Below are 19,795 nucleotides of genomic sequence, written 5' to 3' on the forward strand. Positions count from 1 at the left end.
TGTATAAAGACAGAGAAAGCACTTGACAATTTCACGAGCTTTATACATTTTTGGTATTAGCTCACACGTCTAGCCAGTGGGACTGGAGATAGCTGCTATGTCTCCATACACATAGGAGTCATGTATGTGAATTATACATACTTACATAAATATGTACCCACTAGGTTTTAAAAAAATATTATTTACTCATTTGAGAACTACCTGAATTCCCCTGATACACCAGATGCTGTTACACAAGCAATGAGTCCCTGGGGTGCTGTCTCTAATTTCCAGTGGATGATGTGACCTCCGAACATGAAGAACGAGTATTCAGATGTTAGCTGGGTTTGTTTGCTGGTTTATCATAAAGCACTCATTCAGGAAGAGCCGGGTGGAAGAGATGCAATAGGGCAAGAGAAGGTGGAAGGGGCTTGAAGCTTTGCGAGTCTGGCCTACCCCTCTTTCATCACTGTGATAGCCCACCAGGGAGACTGGAAGGCTGGAAGGCCCTGGGTTCAAGCCCCAATACTGGCACAAGAGGGAGGGAGGGAGGAAGGGAAAAAAAACCTGTTAAGTCATTTGCATTGTCCTTCCCTCTTCCAACCTCACCTTGTACCTGGACGACATTTTCCTAATCAGCGGCTGGCAGGGGCCCCTCTGCTTCTGGGAGCCCCACAGCTCTCCAGAGTTTGGGACAAAGATGAGAGGGAGGATGAAGAGGAAGGTGTTGTCTCTCTGTCCCCCACCTTAGCATGCCAGTCACATGGAACAGATCACTACTGAGCTCCATCCTCACCCACTTAAGCTGGACTCAGTGGCGCTGCTGTCTCTCTTTTCCTTTCCTGCTGCCTGTGTTTCTTTTCCCTCCTCCCCTCCTTCCCTCCCTCCCTTTGTGTCGGTACTGCGGCTGAATTCAGGGCATTGTGCTCTTGCTTGTCTTTTTTACCCGAGGCTGGCATTCTACCACTTGAGCCACAGCGCTACTTCTGGCATTTTGCTGGTTAATTGGATATAAGAGCATCTTGAATTTTTCTGCTCTGGATCCTCAGATCTCAGCCTCCTGAGTAGCTGGGATTACAGGTGTGAGCCCCTGGCATGGAGCTTGTTTCTCTGACTTTGATTGATTGATTGATTGACAAAGAGGTTCTCCTCCCAGTAGCGAGCATACAAGCTTAGGAAAGCAGGGTAAGGGGAGGTTAAGGCGACAGTTTTGTGAGTCTTTAGGACTGTAGTTCATGACCCGCAGGTCCCAGGCGGAGGGCCGCGTGCCACGCAGGGCCCTGTGGGGGGGAGGGATCAGGGGTGGTCTGGAAGCAGAGGGGCGCAGGAACCTTCACTGTGCTGTCTGTGGGGAGGAAGCGTTCAGGCTGGGAAGCAGCGTTAGTGTTTCTAGCTTGAGTCAGTTGCACTTGGGGTGTGGCAGATGCCTGGCTATGTATCCTGGGCCTGGGCTGAGGCTGGGGTCACAGTGGCCCTGAGTGTCAGCGCCTCCTGGAGGAGACGTCTGTGTATAGGGGCTGTGAGTCGATGCTTGCTGGCAAGGCCTTTGCTGCCATTTGGAGCGGTCTTTCAGGGCCAGGAAGGGCCTGAATATCAAAGCATCAAAACCAGCCCGACCCGTGACAGCCTGCGTCTCCATCCTTCCAGCCAAGACCGACACGGCCTTCAAGGCATTCTTGGATGCTCAGAATCCCAGGCAGCAGCACTCGTCCACCCTGGAGTCTTACCTCATCAAGCCCATCCAGAGAATCCTCAAGTACCCGCTTCTGCTCAAGGAGCTCTTCGCGCTGACCGACGCAGAGAGCGAGGAGCACTACCACCTGGATGGTGAGTACTCCTATGCCCCCATCCTGAAAGGGTCGTCCCCGAGCCCTCCCCTCCCCCCAAAACCCCATCCTGGGAGGGTCTTCACAGACTCTTCTTCTCACAAGCCATGTTCTTCTAGTGGCCATCAAGACGATGAACAAGGTTGCCAGTCATATCAACGAGATGCAGAAAATCCATGAAGAATTTGGAGCTGTGTTTGACCAGTTGATTGCCGAGCAGACTGGTGAGAAGAAAGAGGTGAGGAGCCCCTTCTTTCCTTCCTCTCAGGGTACCCCAGTAATGGTGGGGTTTGCAGGTTGTCGTTAAGGCCATAGTTGCAAGGCTGATAGCTACATTGCGGTTTTCCTTGGTGTATCAAGCTTACAGCATGTATCTTCAGCCTATTTCTTTTTTGTTGTCCAGTACTAGGGATTGAGTTTGCAGCCTTGTGCTTGCTGTGCAAGTACTCTACCTCTTGAGCCACATGTCCAGCCATTTTTGCTTTATTTTTAATATGCTCTTGTACAGACTGGCCTTGACCATGATCTTTATACCTCTACTTCCCAAGTAGCTGGGATTTCAGATGTGTGCCATCACTAACTTTTTGCCTGGGCTGACCTCGAACTGTGATCTTGCTGAGGTTATAGGCATGAACTACCCACACATAAACTTGGACTGACTTCATATAAGAAATATGTTTCTGAGGCTCAGCTTTTCATTTCTGAGACCTCTGGGATATTATTCTAATATCTGAATGCTAGGCGGGAGACACTGGCTCATGCTTATAATTCCAGCTACTCAGGAGGGCAGAGATCAGGAGGATTGTGGTTCAAGGCCAGTCCAGGCAAAAGGTTTGCAAGGCCTCAATCTCAGGGAACTTTTTAATCTCTCAAGCATCATTTGGTTATTTATAAAATATTTCGTGAGCCCATATGAATTGCCAGTATGGGTCGATGGTCACTGGGAAGCTGACAAGAAGCATATTTGTCTGTTTTGTCACATACCAAATGGTTTCCAGGGTTTACACAGCCCTTGGGCTGGGCATTCCCCACCCTGCCCCTGTGTCAACCAACAAAGCTGTTGTGATGGCCTGCACCTGCCATCCCTGCTATGAGAGAAACACACACAAGAGGATCACAATACAGGCCAGCCCAGTCCAAAAGCGGAAGCCTACCTGGAACCTAACTAGAAGGGGCTAGAGGGCAGGCTGCAGTGATCGAGCACCTGTCTAGAAAGTGCAGGGCCTCCAATTCCAATGCCAGAATCACAATCAAAATCACAGCAACACAATAACAATGACAATGTGTTGACTGACTACAAAGTTTTCAGTGACAGACCCGTTTGGGATAGATACAGGAAGGCTGGAAGCAAACAGCAAATTGTACCTGAAACATTGAAAAGTTGCCTTTCCTTCCATGACAGCCAAGTGCGGACAGCACTGGGTGGAGTCATGGGGGTGAGAGGTAATGATAGCCCCCAGAGCCCAGTGGAGCATGACCCTCCATCTCCCTTCCCACACTCTAGTGGAGAAGAAGGAGGTGAGCTGGGGGGGGGGGGGGGCGGGGTAGGGTGATGAAGACTCCCCCCTCCCCCAAGGCTTAGGAAAGATAGAGGAGCCAAAATGGACACTGGCCTGCCATAGTTTAACACTCCATGAACCCTTGAGCTTGGGTGGGACCACCCAATAAGTTTTGCACTATCTCTGACTCGGCAGGTCGCAGATCTGAGCATGGGGGACCTGCTTTTACACACCACGGTCATCTGGCTAAACCCACCTGCCTCCCTGGGAAAGTGGAAAAAGGAACCTGAACTGGCAGCCTTTGGTATGTATCAGAAGAGGGCTTTGAAGAAGAGAGAAATAGCTGTCTTTCTTTTCCAAGGAATATGTCTTTTTCAAGACACGATTTGTTAAAAAGAAGCTAATAATACTTGCTGGATTGTTTTGTTGTGTTTTTTTTTTCTGCTCTAGCCACTAGCCTCACAAGTAGGAAATGAAACTTCTAGTTAATACATGCCATGTCACAATGTTGAGGCCACCCGGCTGCTTAGGGACATGGCTGTGTCCAAATCTGTCCCAGACATAAACACACAGGCAGGGAAAGAATTGTTTTAAATTCTTTGTTAAGATTTGGGCTGTTGGGTTGAATATCTTTTCAAAATAATACATGAGTAATAAACCAAGGAAAAGTGAAATTTAAAAAAAATAACAAAAGGAAACTGATTCTTTCTAAAACTCCAAATCCTAGGTTTTGACTCTATTCGGACTGCCTTGCTATATACAGTACCAGGATTTAGGAAGCCGGTTATCATCAGAACTCTTGTAGCTCTAAGGGCCTTGATCTAATGTCAGACACACTACGGCTGACACTTGTGGAAGTAGATGTGTGTGGACATGATTAGGGATCTCGCAGGGTTCTGTTGTATTCACTTCTGGGAGCTGTGCCCGTATCAGGAAGGCTTGGCTGCCACTGGCAGTGCGTGAACGTGTGATGTTTATGGCGGTGCTGTTCCTGAGCACAAAACAGTCAGCAGGCCACACTTTTGTTTTGTCTTGGAGAAAAAAAACAACACCCAAGATGTTGTGTTTTCCTGGCCTCCTTAGGACTAAGTGGTGTGTCTGGCTGTTACCATTGTCTCTCCTGCCTTCTTCCTCTAGGCTTGGGAGAGAGGATGTTACTGCTTCTTTCTTCCTGTCCCTGATGTGCACGAAGAATTCCCAAATGGTGATGTTTTGGTTAGAGAGCCTAGTACGAAGATTTCTTGGGCTTCTGACTTAGATTCACTTGACATTCATTGAGAAGTTAGTGGTGTCCCTAATATGTCAAAGGAGCCACTGTGGCTTTTGATGATATTTCAATGAGAATAACTTTTAACAGAGTGTAGAGGTAAGCTTCATACCTGTAATACTAGCTACTCCAGAAGCTGAGATCTGAGGATTGAAGTTCAAAGTGAACCCAGGCAGCAAAGTCTTATCTCCAAAAAGCCCTAAGTGAGGGTATAGTTCAAGTGGTAAGGTGTCAGCATTGAGCAAAAAAGCTAAGAGACATCATCTGGGTCCTGAGTTCAAGTCCTAGTAATTGGCGTACACACACACATCCGTATACACACACCCCTATACCTGCACCTACACCCACAGAAGCGTTGGGGAGCTTTAAGAACTCCATGGCCTTGCCGGGGGGGGGGGGCGTGTTTGGGAGGACAAGTGGACTTGCTGGGTCTTCGCCACCACTGTGTTTTACATTCAGGCTTCTCTTGGGCTGTCTGTGCTTCTTAGTGTGAATAGATGTGGACACACTCATGTCCCTAAGCAGCCATGTGGCCTCAATATTGTGGCATTGCATGTATTAACTATTTCTGAGACAAAGACCCCCCCCCCCCAACCATCTCCTTGTTCTGAGCTGAACTGCAGGCTAGCAAATGTTCTGTGAATATTTCATGACTTGACCCCTGAATTTTATACACTTCATATAGTTAGAAATGAACAGATTTGGAATAAGGAAATAATATAAGTGGGAGCAAGGGGAAGTTGCCCCCCCCTTTCTGTGTGGGGCCATGTAGTCATGTGAAGGGTCTCAGGGCCTTTATTCATGGCGGGCATGCAGAGTCTCCTCAGGTAGCTCAGGCTCAGGTGCAGTACAGAGCCAGTGGGGCCTATCTTGGGGTCAGTCATTGTGAACCTCTCCAAAGAACCTCCTAGACTGTTCTCTCTGGATCTTGAGATGTTAGAAGGGATGAAGACCTTGAGTGGTTGAGACCCATGGCTGGAGGTGTGTTCTGTATATCTCAAAGTTAGGGTGGCCCTGCATAAAGTGGGGACCAGCTTGTCCTGAGCAGGTTGGGAATGGGCTGGGTGCTTTGGGATGGTCTCAGGAAGACCTGGAGCCTGAGGCTCTAAAGAATTCTCCGAGCCTTTATTTGCAGTGAGGTCTGTTTTAGACCATCACTCTGGTCCACAGTGAAGGGGTAGAGATGCTGTCTGGGGCACTGAGGTTCTGTAACAAATCTCTGTTGACTCGATGGCTAACACAGAGAAGACATTTAGTTCTCATAGTTGAGGAGGTTTTTGTTCCAAGATCCTCCCCCATTCCCACCCATGACACCTTCTAGCTTGCCCTCCACGTGGGGCAAGGGCAAGGCCTGTCTCCTAGGCCTCTTCTCTAAGCAGCCACTAGTCTCATTCATGAGGGTCCAACCCTCTAGACCCAGTCACTTCCCAATGACTCTACCTCCTAAAGCTCATAATAGTGGTTCGCTTCCACAGAGGAATATTGTGAGACTGCAGACATGTAGAGAAAAGTGGCGACAGACACCGAGGATGAAGAAATGGTGCCTACTTCTTCTGGGTACCAGCTCTACTTCCTGCTTTAGGAGGAGTCACATCACTGCATTATCTATCTATCTGTCTATCTATCTGTCTGTCTATCTATCTATCTATCTATCTATCTATCTATCTATCTATCTATCTATCTATGCATAGCATTGCTTCATGAATTCCCTGGGAGATTATGCAAAACTCCATTGTACTGACCCACTTTCTGAAAGAATATAGAAATAAAGCAGTAGATTCTTGGATTCCTTTGTTTGGAAGAGCTGGGCTTGCATTCTTCTTCATAAACTAATTTTCAAGCAAGGCATGGTGATGCATACCTGTAATCCCAGCTATTGCGGAGGCTAAGACAGGAAGATCACAAAGTTGAGGCCAGCCTTGAGTATGTAGTGAAATCCTGTCACAAACAAACAAAAGGAATTTGCATTTATTTAGGTCAAAAATGAGTTATATTTCTCAAATAATGAGTAGTTGTGTGTGGGGGAGAAAGACATAGAGAGAGAGAGAGTTCAGTTTTTCAGTGGCATAAATGAAGATCACTCAGGCCCAGAGAGGTTACATTTCTTGTCATATATAGAAGCTAGAAGTAGCTTATAAACTAGTAAGCAAATATCATGGGTGATATGCAAGTGTATACAAATGTATTGACTGAAATACAGTAGATTTAAGGGGAAACTCAAATAGTATAATTCCTTGGAAAACAAAGCCAGACTTCAACAAAAATAAAACACTAAGAAGCGGGTACTTGAAAGGGGCCAGGAGAGAGGGGCAGACTTCCAAAGAGGAGAATCACAAGGCATATCACACAGAATTAAGGGTGAGGGAAGGGTTGGGTGGGAGGGATGGGTGAGAATGTAGAAGAAAGCAGCGACATTGATCAAGATGCATTGTACTCATAAACAGCTTTGTTAGATGGCAACTCCTTTGAACAACTACTTAAAGATAATAATAAAACACTTACATTATTCCTAAACAGACTACATTAATACAGACTTTTGCTGGACATGTATAGCTTAAGTTTTAACCTTGGGTTAGCATAGCTAAAATAGGATATTTTACCTGAATGTTCCGAGAAGGAGGTTATTTCTGTTTTGCTCGTTTTGGATGGGGAAACTTTGTCCCAGCAAGCTTTTGATCTTCACAGCCGTGAGCCGTGGGAGTCAGTGACTGGGATCAGGCGATCTTTCTCATCTTCAAATCGCTTCTCGATGCTGTTACCATAAGTGATCGCTACTGTGTGGGGAATGCCCTAGAGTTCACGTCCTGACTGCCTTTGTTTTCTTTTTTTTCAGTGTTCAAAACAGCTGTGGTCCTTGTGTATAAAGAGGGCTCCAAACAGAAGAAGAAACTTGTAAGACTTGGCAGTGTGAAATTCTCTCTGTGTATCTTGCTTCTCAGTTCTATCTGTACATTCTGCTCCTTTATTGAGAAAAGCCTTTATGATTTTTTTTTTGGTTGGTTGGTTGTGGGGCTTGAACTCAGGGCCTGGGCACTGTCCCTGAGAGCTCTTTTGCTCAAGGCTAGCCCTCTACCGTTTGAGCTACAGCACCTCTTCTGGTTTTCTGGTGGCTAATTGGAGATAAGAGTCTCACAGACTTTCCTGCCTGGGCTGGCTTTGAACCGTGATCCTCAGATCTCAGTCTTCTGAGTAGCTAGGATGACAGGTGTGAGCTATTGGCCCCCAGCTATGATTTCTTTTGTAGATACCTCCATCCTGCCTTGCAGCAGGCTCCTGTTTAGTGACTAGCTATCGTGTGCCTTCCTCCAAGGCCCAGAACCTTCCTATTTTCCCGTATTCCATTGACTTGGCATTTGTTATCTGCACACACTCCGCATAATTATTTACCATTCAGTTTCTCACTTCCTGCATCATGGGCAAAAGAGCACAAGAGGGTGAAATTCCTTTGGGCATGCGCAGGACTTACTGAGGGGGAGAGTCTCTGACTGGTGTGAAGAATGTTGGGAGCTGGGCCAGGCAGGTGAGCGTGTTCTTACACAGCCGGTTCCTTCTCTCCTACAGGTGGGCTCTCACAGGTTGTCAATCTATGAGGAATGGGACCCCTTCCGATTTCGGCACATGATCCCCACGGAAGCCTTGCAGGTTCGAGCTTTGGCAAGTGCAGGTAAATGCTGGCACATGTTGGGTTCCTGTGTCTTGTATGTGTCTGAATTATGTTTTGTATCCACACTCTTGGTCTAACTGTCCAAGCTTTTCTTTGCTTGTATTGGGGCTTGAATTCAGGACTTGGGCTTTAGCTTTTCAAGACTGGTACTCTACCACTTGAGCCACAGCTCCAATCACTTCAGGCTTTTTGGTGGTTAATTAGAGATAAGACTTTTCTTTCCAGGCTGGCTTTGAACTTCCCTCAGATCACAGTCTTCTGAGAGGCTAGGATTACAGACCTGAGCCACCCATGCCTGACTTTTTTTTTAAATTAAATCCTATACTTAGGGAACTGAAATTAATTTCTTGGGAAATTGTAAATGAAACGTCTGCCTCTGAACTGGGATGATACTGAAAGCCTGAAGAATGGCTCATCCAAGTCCAGCTTAATGAGGAAATGAGTTTACTCGGGGTTTCTTAGAATGACGGATGGCCACAAATGGTAGCGCTCGCTGGTGTCGCCAGGGCCACCGCTGAGCACGCTCTGTTTTTATATGGTTCTATGTCTGCAGCAGAACCAAAAGGCTTAGAGTGCTCTCTAGTGGTAAAGCAGCAGAGCTGACGGTAGGCACAAGAAAAACCCTTGGAGAGCTGCACGTTCATGTGCATGTGTGCTCTGGCCCAGGATTCTGCTGTTCTCAGCAAACAACAACCCTGGGAAAGTGGGGCTGTCTACACGCTGCTCTAGCGTGTAGGACGCTAAGGGAGGCTCGCTGCAGGATGGAGTTACTCTGCTAGTATTCAGAAGACTGGTCCCACGGTAGCTTATGTACTTGGCCATTTATTCAATGGTGAATGAATGGACTATGCGCGTGAATGAATTAAATGAATGGATGTGCAATATTTTGATACATGTATTATATAGACACAAACATATACATATGCAGTATATTATATATACACATACATATACACAAACATATACAATATTATATATTAATTAATAATATCTGAGTAGCAGTGAACTTTGTACTTTTGTAATGAACACTCTCCAAACAGACCCTGGGGCTGCGTTCTCCTTTCGCAGTGTGCGGTGGAGAGTCTTAGGCGCTGTTTAATCCACTGTTACAAAGAACTAATCACTTGATTGAAATAGTTTAGCCAAACAGGCTGCATAGCTGAAAGTGGATTCCTCAGTCAATTTGATTGATTGAGGGCCTGTTAGACAAGAGCCTGCTCGTATTTCTGCTTAGCACACATTAAGTGCTTCGTGAAGGGTTTTCGGTCTTGTGCTACTGTAGTATTGCATCATAGAGCTAGAATGAGAAAAATGTCTTGGGAGAAATATAAGCCCATGCATTGCACTGTATCCTGATGTGTTCTTGTTTCAACGTATCTAGATGCAGAGGCGAATGCCGTGTGTGAAATTGTCCACGTGAAGTCGGAGTCAGAGGGGAGGCCCGAGAGGGTCTTCCACCTGTGCTGCAGGTGAGCCCAGCCCTGTGGAGTCGAGGCCCCGCCCACGACTAGACAAACACACCCATGAGGAGTTAGCACACACTGCCCAGCAGTCAGGGCTACATGCTACTAGTTGTATTAGAATTCAGACAGTAACCTGGCTAATGGAAAGTCTTCCTACCAGGAAATAGGGCTGTTGAAATGGATTGAACGTTCCAAGAGGGCTTTCTTCTCCTAGTTACCTTTTGTGGAATTGGACAGCACGATTGTGTCAGTGTTTGGTGTTTGAGTTCGTCGTTTACACATCTGTGAGCTGCAGCACACCCAGAGTCTGCTGGGAGGGGGGAGAGTGAGAAGGTGTTACTGGAGTTCCTCACCATGTGGAGACATGGCTCTCAACACAGGGACGCTGGCCTCTGTAGATCTCCTGTTGATCTTGAGTGTGTGCTCAACTTCTACCGTGGCCTTCCACTTAATCATGGTTGTTTTTCTTCTTTCCCTTCCTCCTCATCTTCTTTTGTCCTTAACTCTCTTTCTGTCATTGATCCTTCTACAATATTAAGATGGATGGTCCCAACAAATGACATTCTATTTGGTGTTAAATATAATCCACATGTAATCATGCTATTATATTCAATCATAAGCGCTCAGTGATTTATTTTACCAGTCTAGTATTCTACTTGGAATAGTAGGGTGTTATGGGTTGCCCACAAAAGAATCAATACTTTGGAGGTATTAGTGATGTTTTAGAAAGCTATGTTGCTAGTATAGTACAAAGGTAGTTTTCCCAAACATTATGCCGAGTACCTTAGGTCCGTGATTTCATTTCCTCAGGTGGAGGGGAATGAGGGCTCAGAGCGGGTACTTTGCTTAACACATTATAGGAAGTGAACGCTGGTGTGGATCTCAGCCCGTGTTTCATGTTGCTCCCTCCCCTTGCTGTGCTGGGCGACCATGATCAGCGAAGGACGGGTCTCCAGGAAGCTGTCAGGAAGAGAAATGCAATGGTTTTGAAAATATTCCATGCAAGGTTCGAGCAGCTCCTCTGGCAGCTAAACGGGCTCATTCATGTGTGCGTTTGTTGGCAAAAATCCATGGAATCCAACAGGCCTTCTCTAGATCCTCCACATTTGTTCTTTATAAGAAATGCCAGTTGAGGGGCTGGGAATGTGGCTTAGTGGTAGAGTGCTTGCCTAGCATGCAAGAAGCTCTGGGTTCAATTCCTCAGTACCACATAAACAGAAAAAAACCAGAAGTGGCGCTGTGGCTCAACTGGTAGAGTGCTAGCCTTGAGCAAAAGGAAGCCAGGGACAGTGCTCAGGCCTTGAGTTTAAGCCCTAGGACTGGCAACAACAACAACAACAAAAAAAAAAAAAACCCAAAACCAAAACAAAGAAAACAACAACAACAAAAAAACCCAAGAAATACCAGGTAAAAGTTACTTTGGTAAAAAATATCAAGAATTTAGCTGGGCATGGTAGTGCACACCTATAATCCCAACATGAAGGATGCCAAGGGAAGAGGATTGTGGGCATTCTAGGCTACATAGCAGGATCCTGTCAAAAATGGGGTAGGGAAGGGAAGGGGAATATAAAAAGTTACATTAAAAACTTAACAAGGAAAAAATAACTCTTACTTAGGAGGTACTTTCTCCATTGTCAGAATTAGGGAGTGATGAGGAATTTTGACCTTGTTGACAGTATAGTCTTAATATTTAATATCACATATACCACATGAGGAGCAGAGAAAAATGACACTGGAGGAAATTAAGGAGTACATTGAGGCTTCAGTCTGTAAATGCTCTGCACAGGTGCAAGACACCTCTGGCTCATCTTCCCTCAAAAGCGGTTTATAAAGCGTAAGACTGTGCCTGATGCATCAAAAGCAGAATTTGGCAAACTCCCTGGTCGGTTCTCATTCCTCAGTCGGGTTCTGTGCCCCCAAACTGGCTCAGAAGACGAATACAAAGGACAAGGAGCTTAACCTGAGTCCCAGCTTTAGTGTTTAACCTTTGGCCCTGGTTGGGGTGGGGTGGAGGGGTTGCTTTGGCTGTACCTGTGACATCAGGAGACATCCTTAAGCTTTATACTGTATATATATATTTTAACAACGAACTCTTCTTTTCCCAGTTCCCCAGAGAGCCGGAAGGATTTCCTGAAGGCTGTGCATTCCATCCTGCGGGATAAGCACCGAAGACAGCTCCTCAAGACCGAAAGCCTCCCTTCGTCCCAGCAGTACGTTCCGTTTGGAGGAAAGCGGTTATGTGCTCTGAAAGGGGCCAGGCCAGCCATGAGCAGGGCAGGTACTGTGGGGATTCAGACTTTCAAGATCCCGGTCACCCCCACTCTGCTCTAGAACTCCAGGGAACTTGACCTCCTTGTCCAGCGAGAGTTCAGTGTGGCCTTGTGAGGGCTAATGGAGGGTGTGAAGGTCTTGGTCCTTGTTTCCTTGTGGTGGCTTCTGCGGTCCGCCCTTTGTTCCTCTTGCTTTCCCTGCAGCCTCCACTTGCTGCTGCTGAGCGCCTCTCGCATTCGCCAAGCCAGCAAGCAAATGCATCTTTTTCTCTGGAGGGGCCTGCTTAGCTTGTGTGCAGTTTGAGTCTCTGTTTTGCATGACTGCCAGCTTTGTGTAGCAAAAAGTATCAGTGAGTCATGTCTCAGTGATTCCCCCCTTCAGCACCTTTCTGAGAAATAGGCAGCAGGGGAGACACCTTTTCTTGGTAAGGTACTAGTGTAGGAGGCTAGGTGACACTACAATTTGAATTTTGACCCTTGCTTTGTGCCTGCAACTTCATTTTTGACCTCGGTGTTAACTTGAGGAAGCCTTGAGCTGCTGCTGCAAAACAGGACCTAGAACTTAAATGGCCCCAAGTAAATAAAATTGTAGGACTCACAAGTCCCCCATTACTCTAGAGTAATGTGGAAGGAAGAGCGATACTACAAAAACTGTAAATGGCAAAACATTTCTAGGAAGAAAGTGATTTTCCTAATACACAGAGGTACTGAATGACATGAACATATTAAAGTGATCCTCCCTTCCCTATCCGGCAACTTAGAATTTTACACGGAAGAGTCCAACAAAAGAGGTTTACATGCCATTGGCCCGGTGTTTGTTGAAGAGGCACAGAGAGAACTGTGAATGGCTGAAGGGTTTGTCTTTTAAAAGTAGATCTAACCTATCTAGCCCTAAGTTTTATGCCAGGGGGAAGGGTATCATAAATCTGCTCTCTCGTCACCTGCTATGTGTGTGTCATGACCCCCCCCCCCCCAATGGGGTTCTCCAAGAGTCATTCACGTGACCATGGTCTCATGGAGTCCCCATGTAAAGATAGTTCAAGAACCTCTTAGAGTTCACTGGAGAGTTTTTATTTCAGAACTGTTTTACCTGCTCCTTGCCCAAGGGAATGTGTGTCCCATCCTTAAGAAGCTACCTGCCTGTGGTCTGATTGTGTTGCTAATTAGTGACCCTAAATTTAGAGCTGCATTTGCTGTGAAAGCAATCCCATGTAGTCTACAGAGATGCAGTGCTTTTCCCACTGATCTCTTTTTTGTTGTTGTTGTTGGTGGTGGTGGTCATGGAGCTTGAACTTTGGGCCTGGGCTCTGTCCCTGAGCTCTTTTTGCTCAAGGCTAGCTCTACCACTTTGAGCCACAGTGCCACTTCCACTTTTCTGGTGGTTCATTGGAAGTCAGAGTCTCATGGACTTCGCTGCCCAGGCTGGCTTTGGGCTGCGATCCTCAGATCTCAGCCTCCTGAGTAGCTAGGATTTCAAGCATGAGTGCCTGGCGTCACTGATCTCTTGTTGCAAAGAAAATCAAACCAAGCCACAACCGAGACAACCTGTATAAACACCAAGAGAAAGCCTTGATGTCAGAGCTGAGTAATTCTTTTTTTTTGCCTGATGGCTCATTTTTTGGTTGAAGCAAGTCTTTATCACTCGGCTTTGGAGGCAAATTAGTATCATCAGAATATTAGTACCATCAGAATTTTCATGTTTGATGATTTAAAATGTGATAGTTGAGTGGGTCAGGTCAGGACCTGACTAACAAACCCAGGAAAGACTCAAAAACAGTCTCATTTGAATTGGGCTGTTAACTGTTCTTACACTAAGGATAAAGGATCTTGTTTCCTTCTGTAGTTCTGTGACTATTTAGGTAGCTTATTTCTCCTTCTATTCTATTAGGATATAATAATTAAGAGAAATACCCCACTTCCCTACTTAGTATAAGAGTACTGTACTTCTGCCAGTGACCCAGGTAAAAAGATCTTTTTCCTATTTTCTTAAAATAAAAAGCTCAGTGTCAAAGCAAATATTGCAAAGAAAGTATTATTACCTACCATCTATGTTTGCTAATTAAATTTAACATAAAAAGCTCAGAGCAAAGCAAGTAAAAGTATTATTACCTACCACCTATATTTGCTAATTAACATATTACTGTAGTTTCATTATCACCTTCCTGTCATCCATCAACTCCCCAGTTTTGGCTCCTTTCAAAGATGGTGTCAGTCATCACGTTTTCCCTTGTGGACTTTCACGAGTCTTCTCGTAACTCCATGGGGAAATGAGGTGACCCAAATGTAGCGAACAGAGATGGCTAAGCTTTATTCTGGTGGAGTCAAGGTGGCATTGAGTGGGAAATTTTGCTTCTTCCCAGTGAAGCACTGTTTTGTTTTTATTTCTCTTCCTTTATTCCCTCACCCTCCCATGGCCCAGAGCAGTGTCTACTCATTCCCCGATTTTTTATTTTTTATTTTTTGCCAGTCCTGGGTGTTGAACTCGGGGCCTGAGCACTGTTGGACAGCTTTCAGGATGTGGCATTCAGAAAAACAGCTCCTTATTGCAGTGTAGATGCTTCTCCCCCACTGAAAACCCTGTGTTGCATTCCATGTCTGAGGCAACAACCACTTCACTCTTGAGGGAGAGAACCATCGTGTGTGTGTGTGTGTGTGTGTGTGTGTGTGTGTGTATTTGATTGGGTGGCATCTGTTGTTTGTGTGTAGTAGTTGTAGCTTCCTGTAGGGGGCAGTAGAGGTGAAGGAAGAACTTGACAGAGTTGGTATTTTCGTCTTGTGGTCACTTTGTAGACCCGCTGGTTGATCAGCCCCGTGAGTGGCACCTGTGGCTTAGTTCTCATTTCACTTGGGCACTGGGATTTGTGCCTGGTTTATGGGAAGAGAGATGACTCGCAAGGCTCATGTTTCCTGAGCCCTGCCGCTCCGATGTTCCTTTGTCAGAAAGGGGATGGGGAACCCGTTGGCAGCTCCCCATTTCTGAAAGCTGCTCCTGTCCCTGTGCTCCTGAGAGAAAGTCTGAGAATCAAGTTGTGAGGCAGCGCTGTCATTCTGAGCAGTGCTCTCTGACCCGTTGCTCTAGACCACAGCCATGTGTGTGAAGATGGGAAACCTCATCCTGGTCCGAGGAGCACAGTTCAGAGCCAGCCGGGGCAGGGAAGTCCGTGGGAAGTGGAACTGTGGCTCAAGGGGTAGAGCATTAGCCTTGAACCTAAGTCCTGCTGGGCTTGAACTCAAGCAACCCCCACCCCCCCCCCCCCACAATGAAAATCCAGCACCACAACCAGAACAAGGCCGGATCCCACCTTCCACCCTGACTAACCTTCTAGCTAATGGCCGGGGGCAGCCAGCGGCTGGGTCCTAGCTCGGTGCTGGGGGTGCAGGCTGAAGACCCCCCCCCCCCCCCCATCAGCCTGGTGTGGTGCCCGGTGGAACAGGGAACTCCTTCAGAGGGCCTTCCCCATCTGTCAGCCTCCCACGACCTCACCATCACCATCACCATCACCCTCGCATTTCCGGCCACCCCCTCCCCTCCGTGCACACGCGTGGGTCCAGCGTGGACGGTGCCCTCCCCTCCCAGCCCCCTCCCCACACCGGGGCACCCCTAGGCCGTGCGCCCCCCGTGTAGCCTCGATGTGCCTTTGCTTTGCCCGCTGGATTGGCCTCTCCTGCTAAAGCACGCGGGGTTTTGTTTTTCTATTTTTGTGCGTGTGTGTGTGTGTGTGCAGTGTCCGCCCCCAGCAAGTCTCTTGGGAGGAGGAGGCGGCGACTGGCTCGCAACAGGTTTACCATCGACTCGGACGCCCTGTCGGCCAGCAGCCCGGAGAAAGAGCCGCCGCCGCCGCCGGGGCCCGGGGCCGGGGCCGGGGCCGGGGACACGGACCGCTGGGTGGAGGAGCAGTTCGATCTTGCTCAGTACGAGGAGCAGGACGGCATCAAGGAGACCGACATCCTCAGCGACGACGACGAGTTCTGTGAGGCGGCCCGGGACGCGCCGTCGGGGCCCACGGACCTGCAGGAGCGGCTGCAGGCCGCCTCGCTGAGCCCGCGGCGGGGCCTGGGCAGCCACGCGGCCCGCATGGCGCAGCTCAAGAAGCAGGCGGCCCTGGGGGGCGGCGGCGGGGGGGGCGGCGGCGGCGGCGGGGACAGTGCCAGCGACGAAGTCATCTGGGTGCGGAGGGAAGACTTCGCCCCTTCCAGGAAACTCAACACCGAGATCTGACTTCCGCCCCCCTTCTGTAGAGAACGCGTGTGTAGATACAGCCCCCCCTCCACCCCCCACGTGCCAGCCACCCGGAATGTCCCCCAGGGCACTGTGCACACACCCACGTGGCAGCCGACTCGGGTCTGAAGCCATGTAGCCACCCACCCCTCCACATTCTCAACCACGCCAGGAGCGAGGATCGCACGCATCCCCCCCCGACGGCTCGAGTCCTTCCGACGACCACACAGCACCAAGGGCTTCTTCTGTTCATCCTCAGCCAGGGCCTGAGGAACCGGGGAAAGCAAGACAGAACCAACCTACCACACTGGAGAGCAGCGGAGGAAGTGATTTAAAGGTTAGAGTGCACACACACACACACACGCACACACACACACACACACTCTCCTGTCTCCCCGCCACTTTGAAACATCTGTACAGCTTTCCGTGCCCAGGCTGTGTTTCTTCTTCAGTGTTGAGAATATCTGTCATTTTCAAGAATGTGCGAGGGGAAGGGTGGTCGTTTACGTGTTGATGAGCCTTTCTTTGTTTCCCATTTTTGTTGTCTTTGTTAATATCTTTCTTCTGTTTTGGTCCATGGCTGGTCTTAATGCTTATGTGTCAGTGTTTGGAAGTTCTAGTTTTGCATAGAATTATAAAGATGCCAAACTCTTGGAGAAGAGGTCCAGATTTATCATTTTTGAGAGAGAGAGAGAGAGAGAGAGAGAGAGAAACACAAACACTATTTTTTGTATTTTACCTGAGATGCAGGGACCCAGATAGGTGAGAATTTTACAGTGTTAGGTGTGATGAGGATATAACCTTTTACAGAGAGTGAGACATTGTGACTTTATATTTATATATGAAAAGCCAACAAGAAACTCATGTTAAGAATAAGCTTGTTTGTTTTTTTTCCCCCAGGAAGTAGATTTTTTTTGGGGGGGGGGGTAAATGCTTGAATCTATATTTGAGATGGGAGTTTGGTTGGAGAACACGTGACAGGGAATGGGCGGAGTGTGTGCGTCTGTCCCACAGGGCAGAAGACAGGAGCCTCCTCCTTATGGGGTTGCCATGGCGACCATTGGTTTTCCCACCAGTATTACATCATCCTCCATAGATTCCCCTCCCCCTCCCCCTGCCATCCATAACCAAACCTCTGACCCAAACAACCTCTTCCAGAACATCTCTTGTGTTGAATACTTTCTTCATGCCAATGAAACAGGGTAATAACACATGTGAATTCCTACTGTTTGAAATAGATATCCAAAATGGAAGAACAACAAAAAACAAATTATAGCACTTTTTTTTTTCCTTTCAACAAAAAGGTTGAGTTTAAATTGAGTGTAAACGCTTCTTAACAGACAGAAGAAGGCTTTCCTTTTTTTTGGGGGGGGGGGGGATATCTATTTGGTGTTTGACACATCAGTAGGTACTTTAAAGACCTGAATTTTATAGTAGCTTAGGAATTATATTTTATAAGAATCAGTTATGACTTTATATTTCCAGACAATAGAGAAGAGTTCAGAACATCTCGCTCTTGGGCCTCGGCTTGCTTTTCCCCTGCTCTCTCTGTCCTTCCGTCCCTTCCCCTTTCGGGTTTCCAGGGCTTTGAGCTTGATCTTTTGAAAGTTTTATTCTATTACATTTTTTGCTATATCTTCTGGTTTTCTTACAAAAAAAAAGAACAAACAAAAAGCTTTAGGATGATTTCTATACCCTTTGTATCACCGCCTTGTCCCCGTCCGTCCTCTGAGTTGGGCTGTGTCTGGATGGAACGCGCAGGCGCGGTGGGCGCCCCCCCCGCCCCGCAGCGCCCCCTGGGAGACACTGCGGAGTCTGGTGCTTAGAGGGTGCCATCGTCTCTTGTACATAAGGTCATGACGTGTCTATGTCAAAAGTTCTTATATATTTCTTTTATAAGCTGAAAGAAGGTCTATTTTTATGTTTTTAGGTCTATGAATGGAACGTTGTAAATGCCCGTCAAACAATAAAAACATTGAGAAAAAAAAATACCTGGATGGTCTCGCGCCTGCCTGGAGTTTGAGTGGGGGGAGGGGAGGAAATAACCGGGAGTGTGCTGTTTTTGTCGGTAAGAAATGCAGAAATGACCCTGAGCCCAGACATACTTCAGATATGTCCATGGTGGAGAAACTATGATCTCTAGCCCCCATGACTATTTCATTTGATGCTAAACAATAAGTTGGAACACATATTCCACTGAATTTTATTTGCTTGCTATTGGGATTTGAACTTAAAGCCTTCATCTCCTGCTTGGATTTTTCTGCCCAAGATGGGCGATCTTCAGTTTTAGCCACAGCTTCAGCTTTTTGTCCATTTTTTGTTGTTGTTGTTGTTAATTGCAGATAACAGTCATAAACCTTTTTGCTCAAAGCTAGCATTCAACCACATTGAGTCACAGCTCCATTTCCAGTTTTTGAGTGGCTAGGTTAGAGTAATTAGAGATAAGAGTTTCAGGGATTTTTCTGCCTGGGCTGCTTCGAAGCCCAGTCCTCAGATCTCAGCCCCCCCCCCCCCCCCAGTAGCTGGGGTTACAGGTGCTCCCTGACTTGTTTTTGAGTATAGTGAAGCATTCTGGTGCATCACATCCTTTGGGAGATGCCAGGAGCCATCTTAACATGTACCCAGTGAAGTCATTCTAACAGTGTGCTCCCAGTGTGAGATTAGCATCGTGGACTGCAACTCAGTCACTGTGTCTGTTTGTACAGAGAGTGCTCAAGGTCAAGTGTAGAGGATACATGATACGTTTGCCCCCCTCAACTAAATGTTTTTGGAGTCCTGCCTGTCCCCCCCCCCCCAAATGACTTGACAAAGGGTATCCACGTCACAATTCTCCCTCCTGGTTGTCAGGGTTTGGGGCAATTATGGGGGGGGGGCAGCCTTGGAGCCCCTTTGTCTGTAGCGGTCATTCTAGCGACAAGCAACATGACAGTCCACTGTGGAGACGGTGCTAGTGTTTCCTGTTACTGAGTGGCAGGCGTGGACAAGCAGCACACCCGACTTCCTTCCTTGTGTTGGGATGGAGCCTGGCGGGTTTTTCTGCTCAGGCTGGTCTGGAAGGAGCCTGGGTCTCCTCTATCTCAGCCTCCCGCATAGCTTAGCATGACAAGCTTGTGCCTGTCCCCCTCCATGGGTTAGCAAGGGGTCTCGTGAACTTCTCCTAAGCCAGGCTGGTCACGAATTGCAAGCCTCCGATTCCTCAGCCGGCCAGGTCACCAGGGTTTCAGATGCCGAATAACATTGCTCTTCCCTAAGACTTCATCAGCCTGGGAATGTGCCCTGAGGGGCGCTCTCGCTTTCCTCCCCTCTCACCATGGTCTCCCCTGGAGAAGCAAAAGGGGCTCTTCCCACACACCCTGCCTTGGACTTGGAAAGAACCTCCGGCCCAGCAAGTAGACACAGACATGGTGGACTGAGGAAATCAATGGTGACACTGGCCCAGGGGCGAATCCACTGCTAAGGTGGGTGATTGCTAATTCCTTAATCTGAATCCATTGGAAAAGACAGACTTAATTACGTTGTCATGTGATACAGCAATACAGGTGATGTTTTAGTCTGTTTACTGTAATTCATACAAAGTGGAAGTTTCCTGAGCTCCTGGCTTTGGAGAT

The 19,795-nt window shown here is 47.5% G+C and overlaps 1 protein-coding gene across 4 annotated transcripts in view; it reads left to right on the forward strand.

Annotated features, from left to right (window-relative positions):
- Tiam1 (TIAM Rac1 associated GEF 1) overlaps positions 1-17,179 on the forward strand; it is a 264,074-nt gene extending 246,895 nt beyond the window's left edge. For 3 of the 4 annotated variants that reach the window (XM_048346332.1, XM_048346331.1, XM_048346334.1), the window contains 8 exons: positions 1,627-1,806; positions 1,925-2,043; positions 3,500-3,608; positions 7,405-7,463; positions 8,133-8,235; positions 9,617-9,704; positions 11,804-11,976; positions 15,694-17,179. In XM_048346332.1, the coding sequence (XP_048202289.1) occupies positions 1,627-1,806; positions 1,925-2,043; positions 3,500-3,608; positions 7,405-7,463; positions 8,133-8,235; positions 9,617-9,704; positions 11,804-11,976; positions 15,694-16,187 (1,325 nt within the window). In that variant the 3' untranslated portion in view covers positions 16,188-17,179. Of the gene's footprint in view, positions 1-1,626; positions 1,807-1,924; positions 2,044-3,499; positions 3,609-7,404; positions 7,464-8,132; positions 8,236-9,616; positions 9,705-11,803; positions 13,239-15,693 lie in introns of those variants that run through there. The other variant, XM_048346333.1, reaches the window with a different exon arrangement.
- Positions 17,180-19,795: the final 2,616 nt, after the last annotated feature.

This window comes from Perognathus longimembris, chromosome 5 (assembly GCF_023159225.1).
Source record: "Perognathus longimembris pacificus isolate PPM17 chromosome 5, ASM2315922v1, whole genome shotgun sequence".
NCBI lineage: Eukaryota > Metazoa > Chordata > Mammalia > Rodentia > Heteromyidae > Perognathus > Perognathus longimembris.